The sequence below is a fragment of the Psittacula echo genome (genome assembly GCF_963264785.1).
Source record: "Psittacula echo genome assembly, chromosome: 26".
Taxonomy (NCBI): domain Eukaryota; kingdom Metazoa; phylum Chordata; class Aves; order Psittaciformes; family Psittacidae; genus Psittacula; species Psittacula echo.
This window is the reverse complement of record NC_137761.1, coordinates 2,084,615-2,100,545: the sequence shown is the minus strand read 5'-3', so window position 1 is coordinate 2,100,545 and position 15,931 is coordinate 2,084,615. Positions and strand designations below refer to the sequence as shown.

At 63.1% G+C, this 15,931-nt stretch overlaps 1 protein-coding gene across 1 annotated transcript in view; it reads right to left on the bottom strand.

The window, feature by feature from the left end:
- ARHGEF11 (Rho guanine nucleotide exchange factor 11) overlaps nt 1-15,931 on the bottom strand; it is a 27,377-nt gene that overhangs the window by 2,873 nt on the left and 8,573 nt on the right. Inside the window, exons 4-36 of the mRNA XM_080635041.1 lie at nt 14,960-15,009; nt 14,818-14,875; nt 14,491-14,669; nt 14,315-14,386; nt 14,050-14,169; nt 13,823-13,877; nt 13,667-13,743; nt 12,491-12,628; nt 12,276-12,350; nt 11,945-12,046; nt 10,927-11,025; nt 9,376-9,418; nt 8,845-8,941; nt 8,633-8,755; nt 8,360-8,383; nt 7,846-7,990; nt 7,016-7,112; nt 6,469-6,498; nt 6,061-6,190; nt 5,658-5,837; nt 5,239-5,286; nt 4,562-4,749; nt 4,069-4,215; nt 3,608-3,687; nt 3,329-3,454; nt 3,134-3,251; nt 1,929-2,107; nt 1,761-1,836; nt 975-1,142; nt 791-878; nt 609-710; nt 409-485; nt 109-336 (exon numbers count right to left, since the gene is read on the bottom strand). Coding sequence (XP_080491167.1) covers nt 109-336; nt 409-485; nt 609-710; nt 791-878; nt 975-1,142; nt 1,761-1,836; nt 1,929-2,107; nt 3,134-3,251; nt 3,329-3,454; nt 3,608-3,687; nt 4,069-4,215; nt 4,562-4,749; nt 5,239-5,286; nt 5,658-5,837; nt 6,061-6,190; nt 6,469-6,498; nt 7,016-7,112; nt 7,846-7,990; nt 8,360-8,383; nt 8,633-8,755; nt 8,845-8,941; nt 9,376-9,418; nt 10,927-11,025; nt 11,945-12,046; nt 12,276-12,350; nt 12,491-12,628; nt 13,667-13,743; nt 13,823-13,877; nt 14,050-14,169; nt 14,315-14,386; nt 14,491-14,669; nt 14,818-14,875; nt 14,960-15,009 — 3,519 coding nt within the window. The remainder of the gene's footprint in view (nt 1-108; nt 337-408; nt 486-608; nt 711-790; nt 879-974; nt 1,143-1,760; nt 1,837-1,928; nt 2,108-3,133; nt 3,252-3,328; nt 3,455-3,607; nt 3,688-4,068; nt 4,216-4,561; nt 4,750-5,238; nt 5,287-5,657; nt 5,838-6,060; nt 6,191-6,468; nt 6,499-7,015; nt 7,113-7,845; nt 7,991-8,359; nt 8,384-8,632; nt 8,756-8,844; nt 8,942-9,375; nt 9,419-10,926; nt 11,026-11,944; nt 12,047-12,275; nt 12,351-12,490; nt 12,629-13,666; nt 13,744-13,822; nt 13,878-14,049; nt 14,170-14,314; nt 14,387-14,490; nt 14,670-14,817; nt 14,876-14,959; nt 15,010-15,931) is intronic.

Genomic DNA, 15,931 nt, shown 5'->3' with positions numbered 1-15,931 from the left:
AGAAGGAAGAGAAAGAGGAGGAGGAAGAGAAGGAGGAGGAGGAGGAAGAGAAGAAGGAAGAGAAAGAGGAGGAGGAAGAGAAGGAGGAGGGGTCTCCATGGCACTCACCATCCTCCAGCGCTGCCTCTGCCAGTCCCTCTGCACTGACAGGCCCCGGGAGCAGCAGACACATGGGGGGCCCCATCTGCTCGGCTGGGCGGGGGTCAGGCACCTGCACGGCAGCCCCTGTGGGCAGGGGGGCTGCGGGCAGCTCCTCCTCCCCTTCCTCCACCTCGCTGCTCAGCGGCTCCTCGGGGGCCTTCTCCCTGCCCAGCAGCGCGGGGGCACTGATGTCTGCTGCAGGAGCAGGGGAGAGGTGAGACCCACGTCCTGCCTCCCCGCGACGGGCAGGGCTGGGGCAGCTCTCACCTGAGGAGCAATCCCCTGCCTCTGCTCCAGAGCCTCGGGACAGGATGGGGGAGACATCGGGGTCCTGCAACACCAGGCTGCGAGGATGAGGATGGAGACGGCGCATGAGGAGAGAGGCAGGAGCCGGGGGCTGGCACCACTGGAGCCCCCCAGGCAGCAGGCAAGAGCCCGGTGCCCATCGTGTGCCCCCTCCGGCTCACCCCGAGGCTGCGGCACGGGTGGGCTCCGGCGTGCGGCGCTTGGGGGGGAAGGTGGCGTTCCTGGTGGCACTCTGCACCGCCTCCTCCAGCAGCTCCATCCACCTGCACGGCCCAGAGCCCCTCGTCAGCTCCCCGGGGAGCTCCTGCCCCCCCCCCCGGAGCCCCATCCCCATGCTCCTCACGTGTTCTTCTCGGAGGACGTCAGTGCCACCAGCTCATAGATCTGGGGTCCCAGCTCGGAGGTGCAGATGATGAAGAGGGCTCGTTTATCTGTGCGACGAGGGAGGTCAGAACGGGGCACGGGCTTCACCCCGACCCACGCGGTCACGGGACACAGGGTCCCCATTGCCTTCCCCTTGGTCCGACCTGTGGCCACGGAGCGGATGAGCACGGAGTTGAGCTTGAGGACGGGGCTGAAGGTCTGCTTGTTGTCCGAGGAGCCCAGCGCTGTCTTGCTGTGGCACTTGAGCACCAGCTTCTCATCCTGTTTCTGCAGCAGCACCAAGAGGTCCTCGAGGAGCAGCACGTGCAGGTCTGGGGTGGGAGAGGAGATAAGGCTCAACCAAGGAACCTCCTGCCTTGCAGCCAAGAGGGATGATGGCCCCAGGGATCCAGCAAAGGGGGGCTAAGGGAGTCCCTGTAATGCTACCGGGCTGGAGGTGAAGTGCCCGTGTCCTGGGGGAGCTGAGGATGCAGGAGCTGCTGGGGCCGGGAGATGGGGATGGTTCATAGACTCATGGAATGGTTTGGGTTGGAAAGGACCTTAAAGATCAAGCACTGCCAGGGACGGGGCAGCCACAGCTTCTCCATTCAACCCATTCCAGTGTCCCACCACCCTCACAGGGAAGAACTTCCCAATATCCAACCTAAATCCCCCTGTTCCAGTCTGAACCCATCACCCCTTGTCCTGTCAGTGATGAAAGTCCCCCTCCAGCATCCTTGTACCCCCCTTCAGACCCTGGGAGCTGCTCTGAGCTCTCCACGCAGCTTCTCTTCTCCAGGCTGAGCAGCCCCAATGTTCCCAGCCCGGCTCCTATGGGAGCTGCTCCAGCCCCTGCTCATCCTCGTGGCCTCCTCTGCCCTTGCTCCACATCCCCCCCGCACCGAGCACCCCAGACCCGCGCTCAGAGCCCCACGGGACGCGCTCCATACCCACAGTCTTGTCCTTGCTGACGCGCCAGCTGAGCGGCCCCTCATGGATCATGCGCCGGGAGGTGAGGTCCAGGCTCTGCGGGAAGCCACGGCTGGAGCTGAGCATGGGCTGGGATGCGCGGGGGCCCCCCCCCAGCCCCGTGGGTGCTGCAGAGACCCGGGGGCTACCTTGAACTCAGCAGCCAGGGGGTTGCTGGTCCTCTCCAGCGAGCTGGCATCCAGGCGCTTCTGGTAGCCCTCCAGGCGGTGCCGGTTCTCCGCTCGCTTCACGGCCTCATTCACGTGCCGCAGGATGTCCCGGCACTGGTCCCGGGCTCGGCACAGCTTCTCGTGCTCCGAGGTGCCCGCTGCCGTGGCACACAGGGGACAGCGGCTCAGCACCACGCAGCCACGGCGCTGTCCCCGTCCCACCGCCACGGCTCGTGCCCGGGATGCAGGCACAGAACGGTGCAAGCCCACAGCTCCCGACGGAGAAGAGCAGCCCAAGGAGAAGGACTTGGGGGTGTTGGTCAATGAGAAAATGAACATGAGGCGGCTGCAGTGTGTGCTCGCAGCCCAGAAAGCAACCGTATCCTGGGCTGCATCAAGAGGAGCGTGACCAGCAGGGCGAAGGAGGTGATCCTGCCCCTCTGCTCTGCTCTCGTGAGGCCTCACTTGGAGCATTGTGTGCAGTTCTGGTGTCCTCAACATCAAAAGGACATGGAACTGTTGGAACAAGTCCAGAGGAGGCCACGAGGATGAGCAGGGGCTGGAGCAGCTCCCATAGGAGCCAGGCTGAGAAAGTTGGGGCTGTTCAGCCTGGAGAAGAGAAGCTGCGTGGAGACCTCAGAGCAGCTTCCAGTGTCTGAAGGGGGCTACAAGGATGCTGGGGATGGACTCTTCATCAGGGACTGTAGTGACAGGACAAGGGGTAACGGGTTCAAACTGAAACAGGGGAAGTTTAGATTGGATCTAAGGCAGAAATTCTTTACTGTGAGGGTGCTGAGGCACTGGAATGGGTTGCCCAGGGAGGTTGTGAATGCTCCATCCCTGGCGGTGTTCAAGGCCAGGTTGGACAGAGCCTTGGGTGCCATGGTTTAGTGTGAGGTGTCCCTGCCCATGGCAGGGGGTTGGAACTGGATGATCTGAAGGTCCTTTCCAACCCTGACTGTTCTGTGATTCTATGTTTCCCACCCCCAGCACTCCCCTGCCCTGGCTCTTCCTGCTGGGAAGGCACCAGGTCCCTCCCCACCACCCTTTGCTCTGGATGGCAACAGAGAGGCAGGAGCCCTCCAGCAGAGCGTGCTCATCTCCCTCCAGCCGCGGATGGGCTGGAGATGGGAGCACGGCGCTGAGCAGCGTGGGGAGCAGCCCTGCGTGCCCCCAGCCCCTACCCTCGCTGTGCTTGATGATGTTCTCCAGCAGCAGCGGGTACTTGGTCAGACGCTGCATTTCCGAGATGATCAAGTCCTTGAGCTGCAGGCGCCGGCACTGGGGGTTGCTTTCTGCTTCCTGCGGTGGAGGGAAGAGGGTGGAAGCCTCGAGGTGGGATCAGGGGATGCCAGGGGAGCACCAGGACAAGGACGAACCTGCATGAAGATCTGGAAGCGGGTCTCCTTGCGCTGCTTGGTTTTGATGAGCTCCAGGGCAATGGATTGGTAGGAGCAGAAGTCAGCAGCGACCTGCTGGATCTCCTCTTTGGCCAGGCCGTCAAACTGGGGGGGGGGGGGGACAGGGGAAAACGGGGCTCAGGCACCCCCAGGCTTGGCCCTGAGCCCCCCATGTCCCTCAGCTCCAAGCACAGCCAGGGGACAGCGTGGGGTCACCCCCTCCGTGCCAGAGGGGCTCCGGCACCCCTGCGCCCTCACCCGAGACAGCATGAGATCCCCGATTTCCTTGATGATTGGTCCTTCTTCCCGGAGCTTCTTCATGGATTCAGAGAGAGAATCTGCACGAGGATGGGGGACAGACAGGACTCCCATGGACAAGGGGCCAGGGCCAGCAGTGCGAGCCCCCCCCGAGCTGCCTGCCCCACAGGGTCCCTGCCAGCTCTTGGGCAGGAGCAGGAGGAGCTGAGAGCCTGCTGGGCTGTAATTGCTGCACGTCAGGGAGTGCGACACCAAAAGCACGTCCTGGAAGGGCTACACCAAGGGCTGGTGCTGACCAGGCATCCCAGGCACAGGCATTGGCACAGCCTGGGAAAAACAGGCTCTGGAGAGCTCCCAGGAGAGGGAACGGAAAGACTGGAGCAGCGAGATGACGCCATGCCATCAGCACGGCACAGGGGATGTTTCCAGGGCAGAGCACAATCCAACGGGAAGAGGCTTACTGTGGATTTCTATGAGGTCAGGGAGGTTGGGGAAGAGCAGCGCCAGCTCCTCCCGGGACAGCAGGCTCTCCTTCTTCATCCGCTGGTAGAAGAGGAGGTCGAGGACCCGGAGGATGCGGAGGTGAGACCCTTCGGTGGCAAAGAGCTCTGTGCGAAAGGCACAGGGGTGGAGAAGGGCCCCTCCTGTCCCCAGGGTGCCCTTTGTGTCCCCGGGGTGTCCCTCGTGTCCTTGGGGTGCCCTTCATGTCCTTGGGGTGTCCCTCGTGTCTCTGGGGTTTCCCTCATGTCCTTGGGGTGCCCCTCGTGTCTCTGGGGTGCCCCTCGTGTCCCCAGGGTGCCCCTCGTGTCCTTGGGGTGCCCTTCATGTCCTTGGGGTGTCCCTCGTGTCTCTGGGGTTTCCCTCATGTCCCTGGGGTGCCCCTCATGTCCCCGGGGTGCCCCTCATGTCCCCGGGGTGCCCCTCATGTCCCCGGGGTGCCCGGTGCCTCCTCACCATTGATGACCTCTTGCCGGTCGATCTCCTTCTGGGGCAGGTTGGCCACCAGGTCCCTGCTGACTGAGTGCTGCCAGTTCTGGGTGTCCAGCTCGGGCTCCAGGTCCGAGAGCTGCCCCTGCTCGTCCTCCAGGAGGTGAGGCAGGAAGGGATCCACGCCGAAGCCCAGGTTGGGGGACTCGATGCTCCTGGGGGGGGGGAAAGGCGGCGGTGGGAGCCCCCTGCAGCCACCCATGTCCAGCCAGCCCAACCCCGCAGCTCCCAGCACAGCCAATATCTACCTGGGCCCTATTTTCGGCTTGAACCCGGGGCCTTCAGCACAAGAAGTACAGAGCCTCTGACTCTTGAGCTAACAGACTAGGTCCCCCAGCAGCCATCTACATGGGTCCTTTTAGCTCCTGCGGGAGACACAAGGGAACAGAGCTGCCCCCTCGCCCCAGGAGGATGGAGAACTAAGAGGGGACTCCCCCGGGGGCGCTGCCTCCCCTTGTGCTCTGTCAGGGCTCACTGACGGGCAGGGCCAAGCTAGGAAGGGACAGATGGGATCCTCGTTTGGGAGCCCCAAAGTGGGGGGCACAGCCCCAGCGCACCCCTACAGTGACCTCCTGCTCTGAAGGAAAGCTGGCCCCGTGGCCCCGGCGCGGTACAGACACAGAGAGCAAGGCTGGGCCACTCACCTGCGCCCCAGCTTCGGCGTGTACGGAGGGGTGGGATTTTCCAGCGACCTGGGGAGGGATTGGGAGAAGTCACCCTCATGTCCCGGCATCCCGGCCCCTCTCCTGCCCATGGGGCAGCACCCAGCAGCGCTTCCCTAAGGCCCGGCACATCCGGGGCTGGTGCCACGGCTGCGAGAGGGCTTTGGGACACAAATGGGAATTAAAGCCCAATTCTCTCCGCTCTTCCTTGGAAAATGTCAGCCAGGGGCAGGGAGACCCTGCTCTGCACAGCTGGGCCTGCCCTTGACCCACAGGCTTAGCAAAAGCTTCCCCAAGGGGTTCAGCTTTCCAAGTCCTGCCCATCCCAGCTCCTCTTTGCAGCCAACACCTGCAGAGGACCCCAGCTCTGCCCTTCCTGAGGCTGGGATGGTGCCTCCCACCTTGTGGACAAGCTGGAAGCAGAGGATGATGCTGACTGGTGGAGCCTGGTGGCCTCGGCCGCCGCGTCCATGTCCACGTCGCTGCGGGACCGAGGCACGTTTTCCACCTTCCGGGATTTCTTCATCTCTTCCCGACCTTTCAAGCTCTCGGAGCGGCCCAGCTTGACCTCAGTGCGGGAGCTGCAGGGGGGAGACAAAGCCCAAGGAGGCCGTGAATGCCCCATAGGGATGGACACAGGGGCTTGGAGCATCCTGCTCCAGTGGAAGGGGTCCCTGCCCGTGGTAGGGGTTGGAGCTGGAGGAGCTTTAAGGTCCCTTCCAACCCAATTCCATGATTCTAAGGCGAGGAACAAGCAGGGACAGCCCTGCAAAGCCGCTGCTCCTCACTGTGCCCATGTCCCACCTGTCCGACTCCAGCAGGTCCTCAGGGAAGCTGCCGGTGGAGAGGCGCTGGGAGCCGGGCTCCTGGCTCTCGCAGTGCTGGTTGTTCTCAAAGTGCTGGATGATGTTCCTCACATTGCCGGGTTTGACTGCTGGCGCCAGAGCAAGGAGGGAACAGCAGTGAGATGGGGCCGGGAGGAGATGCTGGTGCTGCTGCCCACCCCGTGGCCAAGCCCTGGTGACCGTCACTGAGGGCATTGCAGCCTCCATGGGGAGATGGGCTGAGCAGGCAGCCGGGATGCCGATGCTCAGCCCTGAGCCTGAGCCCATCCAACACCCGGTGCAACAACACTGGGGTAGCTCGGGGCAGGGGCATAAAATAAAACTAAGCATATGAGGTGAAGGGCAAACAAAAGAAGAGGCCTTTTACCTTCAACAGGGGACAAAGGGACATGAAATGCTGGAAGGGAAAAACAAAAATGAGATGTCAACTCAACCCCGCACCTTGGCAACGAAGGAGGCAAAGAGGGGATGGGTGAGCCAATGCATGAGAACTGAAAGCAGAAGGGGAGGAGGAAGGGGGGCACACACGTGTGTACACACACACACAGGCACGAACTTGCTCTCCACCACCTCATAGGACCATAGATGAGCCCTTCAGCGCCATGGCTTAGTGCTGGGGAACAGTTGGACTGGATGAGCTTAAAGCTCTTTTCCAACCGGATTGATTCCGTGAGTCCACCTTCTCTGATTCTACCTCAACCCCCTGGAGCTGCGGCCCTTTTAAGACGCTGTCAGCAGCCCCTAACCTCTCAATCTGTGGGGAGAGCTCGGTTCTGCTCCCGTCCCTCTCCCCTCAGAGCCACGTGGGAGCACAGAGGGTTGAGAAGGGTTCCTAGGTGCCCTGGGCACGCTGCTGCTCCTCCAGGCAGCAGAGGAGCTGTGGGTGCAGCACCCCAGGAGGCCCCAGTACTCACTGCTCTGGGAGCTGATTTTGGGCTTCCCAATGTACTTGAGGATGGGGTTGCGCTTCTTGTCTTCCATGGCATCCTTGTCCTTCTTCGTGCTGCTGCTCTGCTGGGACCCCCCAGGGGAACACTGATAAACACCATGGGGGGCACCAAGGGTGTCCCCAACCTTCGCCGCGCTGCAACCACTTGGGAAAGGATGGGGCTGGGATCTGGCTCTGGCATTAAGCAGCTCTCTGAGACATGGGGGGAGATGGGGATCTCTGCAGAACCCCTCCCTGGGCTGCTTCAGGAGTTCCCACCCCCCTGCAGCACTGGGTGCAGTTCTGGGGTCCTCAGCATGAGGACATGGAGCTGTTGGAGCAAGGGCAGAGGAGGCCACGAGGATGAGCAGGGGCTGGAGCAGCTCCCATAGGAGCCAGGCTGGGAACATTGGGGCTGCTCAGCCTGGAGAAGAGAAGCTGCGTGGAGAGCTCAGAGCAGCTCCCAGGGTCTGAAGGGGGCTGCAAGGATGCTGGGGATGGACTCTTCATCAGTGATAGGACAAGGGGCGATGGGTTCAGACTGAAACAAGGGGGATTTAGGTTGGATATCGGGAAGTTCTTCCCTGTGAGGGTGGTGGGACACTGGAATGGGTTGAATGGAGAAGCTGTGGCTGCCCCATCCCTGGCAGTGCTCAAGGCCAGGTTGGACACAGGGGCTTGGAGCATCCTGCTCCAGTGGAAGGGTCCCTGCCATGGCTTTAGCTGAGCTTTCAGCTCCCTTCCACCCCAGCCCATTCCATGGTTCCATGACCCAGCAGCACGAGTGCAGCCCCTGGCCGAGGCGCAGGCTCCCACCTTCTTGGCCTTGGGGAAGAAGGGAAGCCACTTGTCCTTGTCCGGGAGGGACGGAGCCTTCTCGCTGGCGCCGGCTGCCCGGGGCTCCCGGCTGCGGATGCCTGCGTGGTTCATGTAGGTGCTGAGGGCGAAGGCCATGGGGGAGCTGCAAGAGAGCAGAGCGTGAGGCTGGAGATCCAGCTCTGCAAGCAATGGGGGAGGCTGGGATGTCCCATGGGACTCTGGGGGCAGAGAGGGTCCATTCCAGGCAGGAGAGGATGCCCAAGGGATGCAGGGCAAGGGAGAAGGGAGGAAAGGCAAGAACAGCTCGAGAGGGTGAGCTGGGGCTGCACCCAGCACCCTGGCACCCTGAGGTCAGTGTCCACCCTTCCCCAGGGCCACCCAGGAGCCCACAGGGATGTGCCTGGCACGGGAAGGGGATGCTCCTGTGACTCCTTTTGCCTCCCCAGCTAGGAGCTGTAAGGATGGGGTTGCACATCGGGATGTGCCCCCGCTGTGCCCTGGTGCCACTCACCTCCTATCCTCTTCATACTTGGACCTGGAAAGAGAGAGGTGGGGAGGGATGGAAGAGCTTGTTAGGAACAGGCTCCTCTCCAGGGCACCCTCCACTCCTCCCTCCTCCTGCTCCAAACCCTGCTTCCAACCTCTCACATGGCAGAAGCAGGGATGGGGCAGGATCAAGGAGCAGAGCCAAGGTTGAGCCCAAGCCCCTTCCCAACGCCCTCGCCCCGCATCCGAGCAGAGAGATGCTTCCCAACGCGCAGGGCAGGGCGGCACCAGCACTCACAGGATGTCACCCAACTGCGCCAGCTGCTTCTCGGCCACTTGCCGCTCCTTCTGGGGGTCCCCATCCAGGTCCAGGAGGTCGTTCTCCCCATAGAGACTGCCCAGGCCCATGGTGCGCTTGGTTCTGTGGGGGTCAGGGGCAAGGCCATGAGCCCAGGCACCGGCCACCAACACGGGCAGGAGCCCGTGGAGCTCCTGGGCTGCTGCACCCACCGGTAGTCCTGGATCTGCTCCTGGATCTCGGGCATCACCATCTCCTGGGCTTCAAAGAGGGCGGCTCGGACATCATCCCCATTCCGCAGCCGGGTCTCTGGCATGGGAGAGGAGCAGCGGTGTCACAGCAGGCAAGGAAGGGCACAAGGGATCTTCTGGATGGGGCTTGGAGCAAGCTGCTCCTATGGAAGCTGTCCCTGCCCACGGAGGGCTTGGAGCTGGATGAGCTTTAAGGTCCCTTCAACCCCAAGCATTCCAGGATTCGGGCAGCCTCAGGCCCTTGGGCAGAGCGGGGCAGCAGGGAGACCACGGAGCCTCTCCCTGCGAGCCCAGCCCCTCGCTAACTGGTTTCCAGTTCGCACACCGGGGCTCAGACACCTGCCTGTAACAACAGCCCTGGGAAGAGCCCAAGAGCCCCATTCCCAAACCTTGGCATGGGCCAAGTGCTGCAGAAATCCCTTGGGATCCGGACCTGGCATCCCAATGAAGAGCCCTTGGGAGGGGAAGGGGCCGGCGGGGCCGCTCACTCACCGATCTCAGCCAGGAGCTGCTCGGCCACTTTGACCCGGAGGGGCTGGGGAGGGAAGGCACAAGCGGAGCTCAGCACCGGGCTCCCCTCGCAGGGCAGTGTGGGGAGGGTGCCCTGTGCCCCCCCACCATCGCCCCATGGCGAGCTCTGCAGCACAGAGGTGGGAGCTGGGCATCTCCCACAGCGAGCACCCAGCACCCATCCCAGCACCCTGTGCTCAACCCAGCACCCAGCACATCCCAGCACCCAGAGCTCATCCCAGCACCCAGCGCTCATCCCAGCACCCAGCGCTCATCCCAGCACCCTGTGCTCATCCCAGCACCCAGAGCTCATCCCAGCACCCAGCACATCCCAGCACCCTGTGCTCATCCCAGCACCCAGAGCTCATCCCAGCACCCAGCACATCCCAGCACCCTGTGCTCATCCCAGCACCCAGCGCTCATCCCAGCACCCTGTGCTCATCCCAGCACCCTGTGCTCATCCCAGCACCCAGAGCTCATCCCAGCACCCAGCACATCCCAGCACCCTGTGCTCATCCCAGTACCCAGCGCTCATCCCAGCACCCTGTGCTCATCCCAGCACCCTGTGCTCATCCCAGCACCCAGAGCTCATCCCAGCACCCAGCACATCCCAGCACCCAGCACATCCCAGCACCCAGCACATCCCAGCACCCAGAGCTCATCCCAGCACCCTGTGCTCAACCCAGCACCCAGCGCTCATCCCAGCACCCAGCACATCCCAGCACCCAGAGCTCATCCCAGCACTCAGCACATCCCAGCACCCAGAGCTCATCCCAGCACCCAGCACATCCCAGCACCCAGAGCTCATCCCAGCACTCAGCACATCCCAGCACCCAGAGCTCATCCCAGCACCCAGCACATCCCAGCACCCTGTGCTCATCCCAGTACTCAGCACATCCCAGCACCCAGAGCTCATCCCAGCACCCAGTGCTCATCCAGCACCCAGTGCTCAACCCAGCACCCAGCACATCCCAGCACCCAGAGCTCATCCCAGCACCCAGTGCTCATCCAGCACCCAGTGCTCAACCCAGCACCCAGCACATCCCAGCACCCAGAGCTCATCCCAGCACCCAGCGCTCATCATCCAGCACCCAGTGCTCATCCCAGCACCCAGCATCCATCCCAGCACCCAACACATCCCAGCACCCAGCACCCATCCCAGCACCCAACACATCCCAGCACCCAGCGCTCATCCCAGCACCCAGAGCTCATCCCAGCACCCAATCCATGCCCCTCTGGAGCAGCCCAATGGGATCCTGCTCCCTCCAATGCAGCAGCACAAAGGGGAGGGCCTGAAGCCTTGTCCCCCCCCCAGGGCCCCTCTCTCCAGGGCTGCCCCAGTTGTGCAATGCCTGCTGCAACCGCCTGCACCGACCCAGAGGCACCAGCAGCAGCAGCAGCGCGGTGCCAGTGCCAAAACCGCCCTCAGAGCATCCCTGTGCAAGGGGCACGCTGGAGCGCGCCGGGTTTCCGGCCGATCCCCAGCAGGCACAAGGGATCCGGTGCTGGCTCCCGGCTGAGCCCTGCCCTCACCGCGTTCCTGTCCAGGAAGATGTTCCAGATGTCCTTCCCCAAGCCCCGGCACTCCTTGGCTGCCGTCTGCTGGCAAACGTCGGTGCACAAGTAGAAGAGCTGCAAGGAAGGGAGAGCTGAGGGGGGCAGCGGAGGAGGAGGGTTGGGAAGTGGGCAGGAGGAAGGCTCAGAGCAGAGCCATGGAACAGGAAACGCTGTGGGGTCTGGGAGGGCAGCACCCCCGTGCCACGCCTGGAGGAAGGGGAGGAAGCGCAACCCTGCGCTGGGCTTCCCTCTGGGGGTGGGAAGCACCGGCTGGCAGCTGCCTGCAGCAGGCAGCAGAGACCAGGCGGGTGCAGGCAGCTCTGCAGTGAGGAAAGCAGCCCCAAACCCCCCTGTGCTGGGCGGCATCAACAGGAGGGGAGCAGCAGGGCAGGGAGGGGATCCTGCCCCTCTGCTCTGCTCTGCTCTGGGAGACCCCCCTGCAGCACTGGGTGCAGCTCTGGGGTCCTCAGCATAAGGACATGGAGCTGTTGGAGCAAGGGCAGAGGAGGCCACAAGGATGAGCAGGGGCTGGAGCAGCTCCCATAGGAGCCAGGCTGGGAACATTGGGGCTGCTCAGCCTGGAGAAGAGAAGCTGCGTGGAGAGCTCAGAGCAGCTCCCAGGGTCTGAAGGGGCTGCAAGGATGCTGGAGAGGGACCTTCATCAGTGACAGGACAAGGGGTGATGGGTTCAGACTGAAACAAGGGGGATTTAGGTTGGATATCGGGAAGTTCTTCCCTGTGAGGGTGGTGGGACACTGGAATGGGTTGAATGGAGGAGCTGTGGCTGCCCCATCCCTGGCAGTGCTCAAGGCCAGGTTGGACATGGAGCAAGCTGCCCCAGTGGAAGGGGTCCCTGCCTGTGGCAGGGGTTGGAGGAGCTTTCAGCTCCCTTCCACCCCAGCCCATTCCATGGTTCTATGAAGGAGAACGGTGCCAAACACATGGCTCCATCTGTGCCCCCTGCCCTGCTCCGTGGCGCTGGCGGGTCCCTTACCAGGGGGCTGGGGTCTGCCTGGGAGAAGATGTAGCGCAGGAAGACCCCCAGATGTGCCGGCCGGGATTTGAGCTTGTCCAGGTCCTGGAAGAGGGAGTCGCACTGGGAGCAGAGGAGACAGAGCCAGTCAGGAGGGAAAGGAGCCCGGCCCACGGCTCAGCACCGGCGCGGATCCCAGCTCCCACTTCCCACCCAAGCACCCACCTCCCTCGGACCAGCCTGGATGGAGGGCTTCTAAATGCCACCAAAGCAGGGCCGCTGTGTGATGGTGACAGCCCTGTCCCCTAAGGAGAGGGACAAAGCCCCCCCAGCAAGCTCTGGGCACCATTACCTCGTTGTTGAAGTATCCGGGGTCACAATCCTCCTCCGGCCCGATGATGAGGGGGCGTCCCGTGCGGTCCAAGCCCTGCCAGGGACAGGGGCCAGAGTCAGGAGCTGGGGGGGGGGGGGCACCTTCGCCCTCCCTGCAGCACCCAAGGGAGCCTTGGACCAGGTCTGGTGGGGTCCAGCAGCCACTGTGGGAGCCCCCGGCTGCTCCCAACCCACCTGCTCGGGGAGGGGGGGGCCAGCGGTGTCGGAGCCCTGGCGGCGGTGGTGCTGGAAGAGCCGGGCCGTGATGACCGGGGACGTCCTGGGGCTGTCGAGGCCGTGGTCGGACAGGACCGAGTTGCGGTTCAGGGAGACCTGCTCGGGGGGACAGGAGGCAGGGGCCATGGGGACAGCAGGAAGGGGACAGCACGAAGGGGACAGCACGAAGGGGACAGCAGGAAGGGGACAGCAGGAAGGGGACAGCATGAAGGGGACAGCATGAAGGGGACAGCACGAAGGGGACAGCATGAAGGGGATAGCATGAAGGGGACAGCATGAAGGGGACAGCATGAAGGGGATAGCATGAAGGGGACAGCATGAAGGGGACAGCAGGAAGGGGATAGCATGAAGGGGATAGCAGGAAGGGGATAGCATGAAGGGGACAGCATGAAGGGGATAGCATGAAGGGGACAGCATGAAGGGGACAGCATGAAGGGGATAGCATGAAGGGGACAGCATGAAGGGGACAGCATGAAGGGGATAGCAGGAAGGGGACAGCAGGAAGGGGACAGCAGGAAGGGGACAGCATGAAGGGGATAGCATGAAGGGGACAGCATGAAGGGGATAGCATGAAGGGGACAGCACGAAGGGGACAGCATGAAGGGGATAGCAGGAAGGGGACAGCATGAAGGGGACAGCACGAAGGGGACAGCATGAAGGGGACAGCACGAAGGGGACAGCACGAAGGGGACAGCACGAAGGGGACAGCATGAAGGGGACAGGCCCTGGGACCCACCAAACCCCCCAGGGGCCATCAGAGAGGCTTTAAGCTGAGGACCAAAAGAAACTCTGAGGCAGCCTTCACTTGGGGGGCAACCCCAGCAGGGGAAGCATTCCAAGGGCAAGGAATACAGAGAGCGCCTCACAAGTCAGTTTGTTCAGGTGACAACTGATCGCTGTGATGGCAAAAGCGGGACGCTGGGGCCTGAAGATGCACAGAGCCATCAGCGCTTCCAGGAGAATCATGGGATAGAGTCATGGAATGGTTTGGGTTGGAAGGGATCTTAAAGCTCCTCCAGCTCCAACCCCCTGCCACGGGCAGGGACTCCTTCCATTAGAGCAGCTTGCTCCGAGCCCCGTCCTTGAGCACTGCCAGGGATGGAGCATTGCCATGGCTCCGGATCCTGCTCTCACCTCGCTCACGGATGGGAATCGCTCCGTGCCAGAGTCCAACCCGCTGTCCCCATCCTGTGAGTCCAGGGAGAGGCATCCTGGAAGCAGAGGAGAGACCGAGCCGTGAGTTCCGGAGCCGGGGACATGGGGATGGTGGGAGGCAGCACCACAACTCACCTTCCACCACCTTGAAACCAGCCGAGCCGGAGTCACTGCAGAGCCGCCCCGAATCCTGCAATGGCAGGAGCTGTGCTGGACCAGCCGGATATTCCCTGGCCATGGATGCGCCCGCAGCTCCCACCCCACAGCAGCCTCCCGAGCTGTGCCCACCACCTCGGAGGGGCCTCCCCGCGCTGCAGCCAGGCTCCGAGGCAGCTGGCAGGACCCCCATTGATGGCCCATACCATGGAGGCACCGGTCTCCTGCAGGATCTTCAGCTGGAGCTGGCTCACCCTCCGCCGGGCTCCCTCGATCTGCTCCTCCACTGCTGCGGCCGGGTTTCTGCTGTAAGCCTCATAGAAGCGCTGCGGGAAGGGACAACACCGCGACACTCACACAGCCCCATGCAGCCCATCCCACCGCGGCTCCTGGGCCAGCGGGATGCAGCGTGCCCGGCTTGTGCCGCGGGGAGCCAGGCCAGCACCAAAGGAGCCCCATGCGGCGCTGTACCTGCAGCTCTGCCTCCTCCTGCCGCAGCATGTTGCGCAGGATCTGCGTGGCGTGCTTCTGGACCTCGGGGTCCTGCACGTTGGGAGGGATGCAAAGAGCCACGCTGGGCTTTGCCTTCGTCGTGCCCCACGCACGGAGCAGGGCACGGGCAGCGGGAGCACGGAGGGGTTTGGTACCTGCAGGGGTTTGGGGTCGGTGATGCGCTGCGGTGGAGGCAGCGGCGGTGGAGGCGGCGGAGGGGGACAGGCGGGGGTGATGCGGGGAGCCCCGGCCACGCTCACGTCCTGCTGGGAACTGGGGAGCCCCACGGATGGAGGGGGGGAGCCCAGGAGGGTCAGAGCGACGTAGGCACCGGCTGGAACAACAGGGAAGGGAGGGTGAGACCGGCCCGGTCCCTGCACCTGAGACAGCCCACGGGCACCGCGGCATCCCTGCAATGGGGCACCCCCGACGCGGTGGCACGGGGTGGGAAGCAGCCACCACAGCTCCCTGCCCGTACTCACACTTGATTAACTTCACCACTTCGAGGTGCGAGCTGTTGGTCACCATGGTGCCGTTCACCTGGCAGAGGAGAGCGGGGCTCAGGCAGGCTGGGGACGGGGGGCACACGGCCCCATGGGCAGGGTGGCAACGGGAGATGCTCACCTTGACGATGCGGTCCCCCTCCTGCACCCCGGCTCTCATGGCTGCTCCCCCTGTGACACAGGGAGCAGAGACAGGAGTCAGCAAACAGAGCCCGAAGCTCCGCTCCCGCTGGTCCCAGGTTGTTCTGTGCCGTTCATCCTGCCAGGGTGGGGACACGGGGGCCACCAGGCACCCATGGGTGCACACATCCCATGGGACAATGGAGCCTTGGGTGTTTTATGCTCCCAGATCATCCAGACAAGCTCTTCTGCTCCCCCAGCCTTTCCCATCCAAGGCAGGGTGGAAGAGAGGCTCCCAGCCTGTTACCCCACCGCCAGGTTGGCTCCAGCACATCCCCATGCCTGGATCCAAAGGCGGGAAGAGCAGCTCCGCTCTGCCTCCTCTCCCCCTGCTCTTTAACAAAGCTCCTGAGGTTGGAATACACGAAAAATCCACTTTTCCTCCAGCCAAAACCAAGAGGAAAATGTTTCCATGAGGCTCAACTCCAAGCCAAGGGCCCAAGACACAGCCGCGAGCTCCGGCAGCGGAAAGTGCATTGGATTGTTCGGATTCTTCCAGCTTCAACCATCTCCTCATTGGCCAAGAAAGCCAGTGGGGAAAGGGGGGACAGGACCCTGGCATGTCCTGCACCAGGGACATGGGCCCTGTCCCCCCACCCAGCCCTGGGCTGAGGGGGTGATGTGGGGGGCTCCCAATGCAGCTCCAGTTGCGGGATGGAGACCCCCCAGCGTTAACCTGCCCTGGAAGCACTCAGCCTTTTCCCTTTCCTAGATTCCCGTTTTTCCTGGCTTTTGGGCTGGAGGGGGGAAGGGGGAGGAGGTGGGAACATCCGCTGTAAAATAAGCAGCTCATTGTCTGTTTGAATTGCTGCTCCCAGCTCCGCCACCCCGCAAAGCCATTAGAGAGCAAAGCCAGGAGCAGGGAGCTGCAAAGGGAATTCCCATCCCAGCCGCAGCTCCCGGGATGTGCACG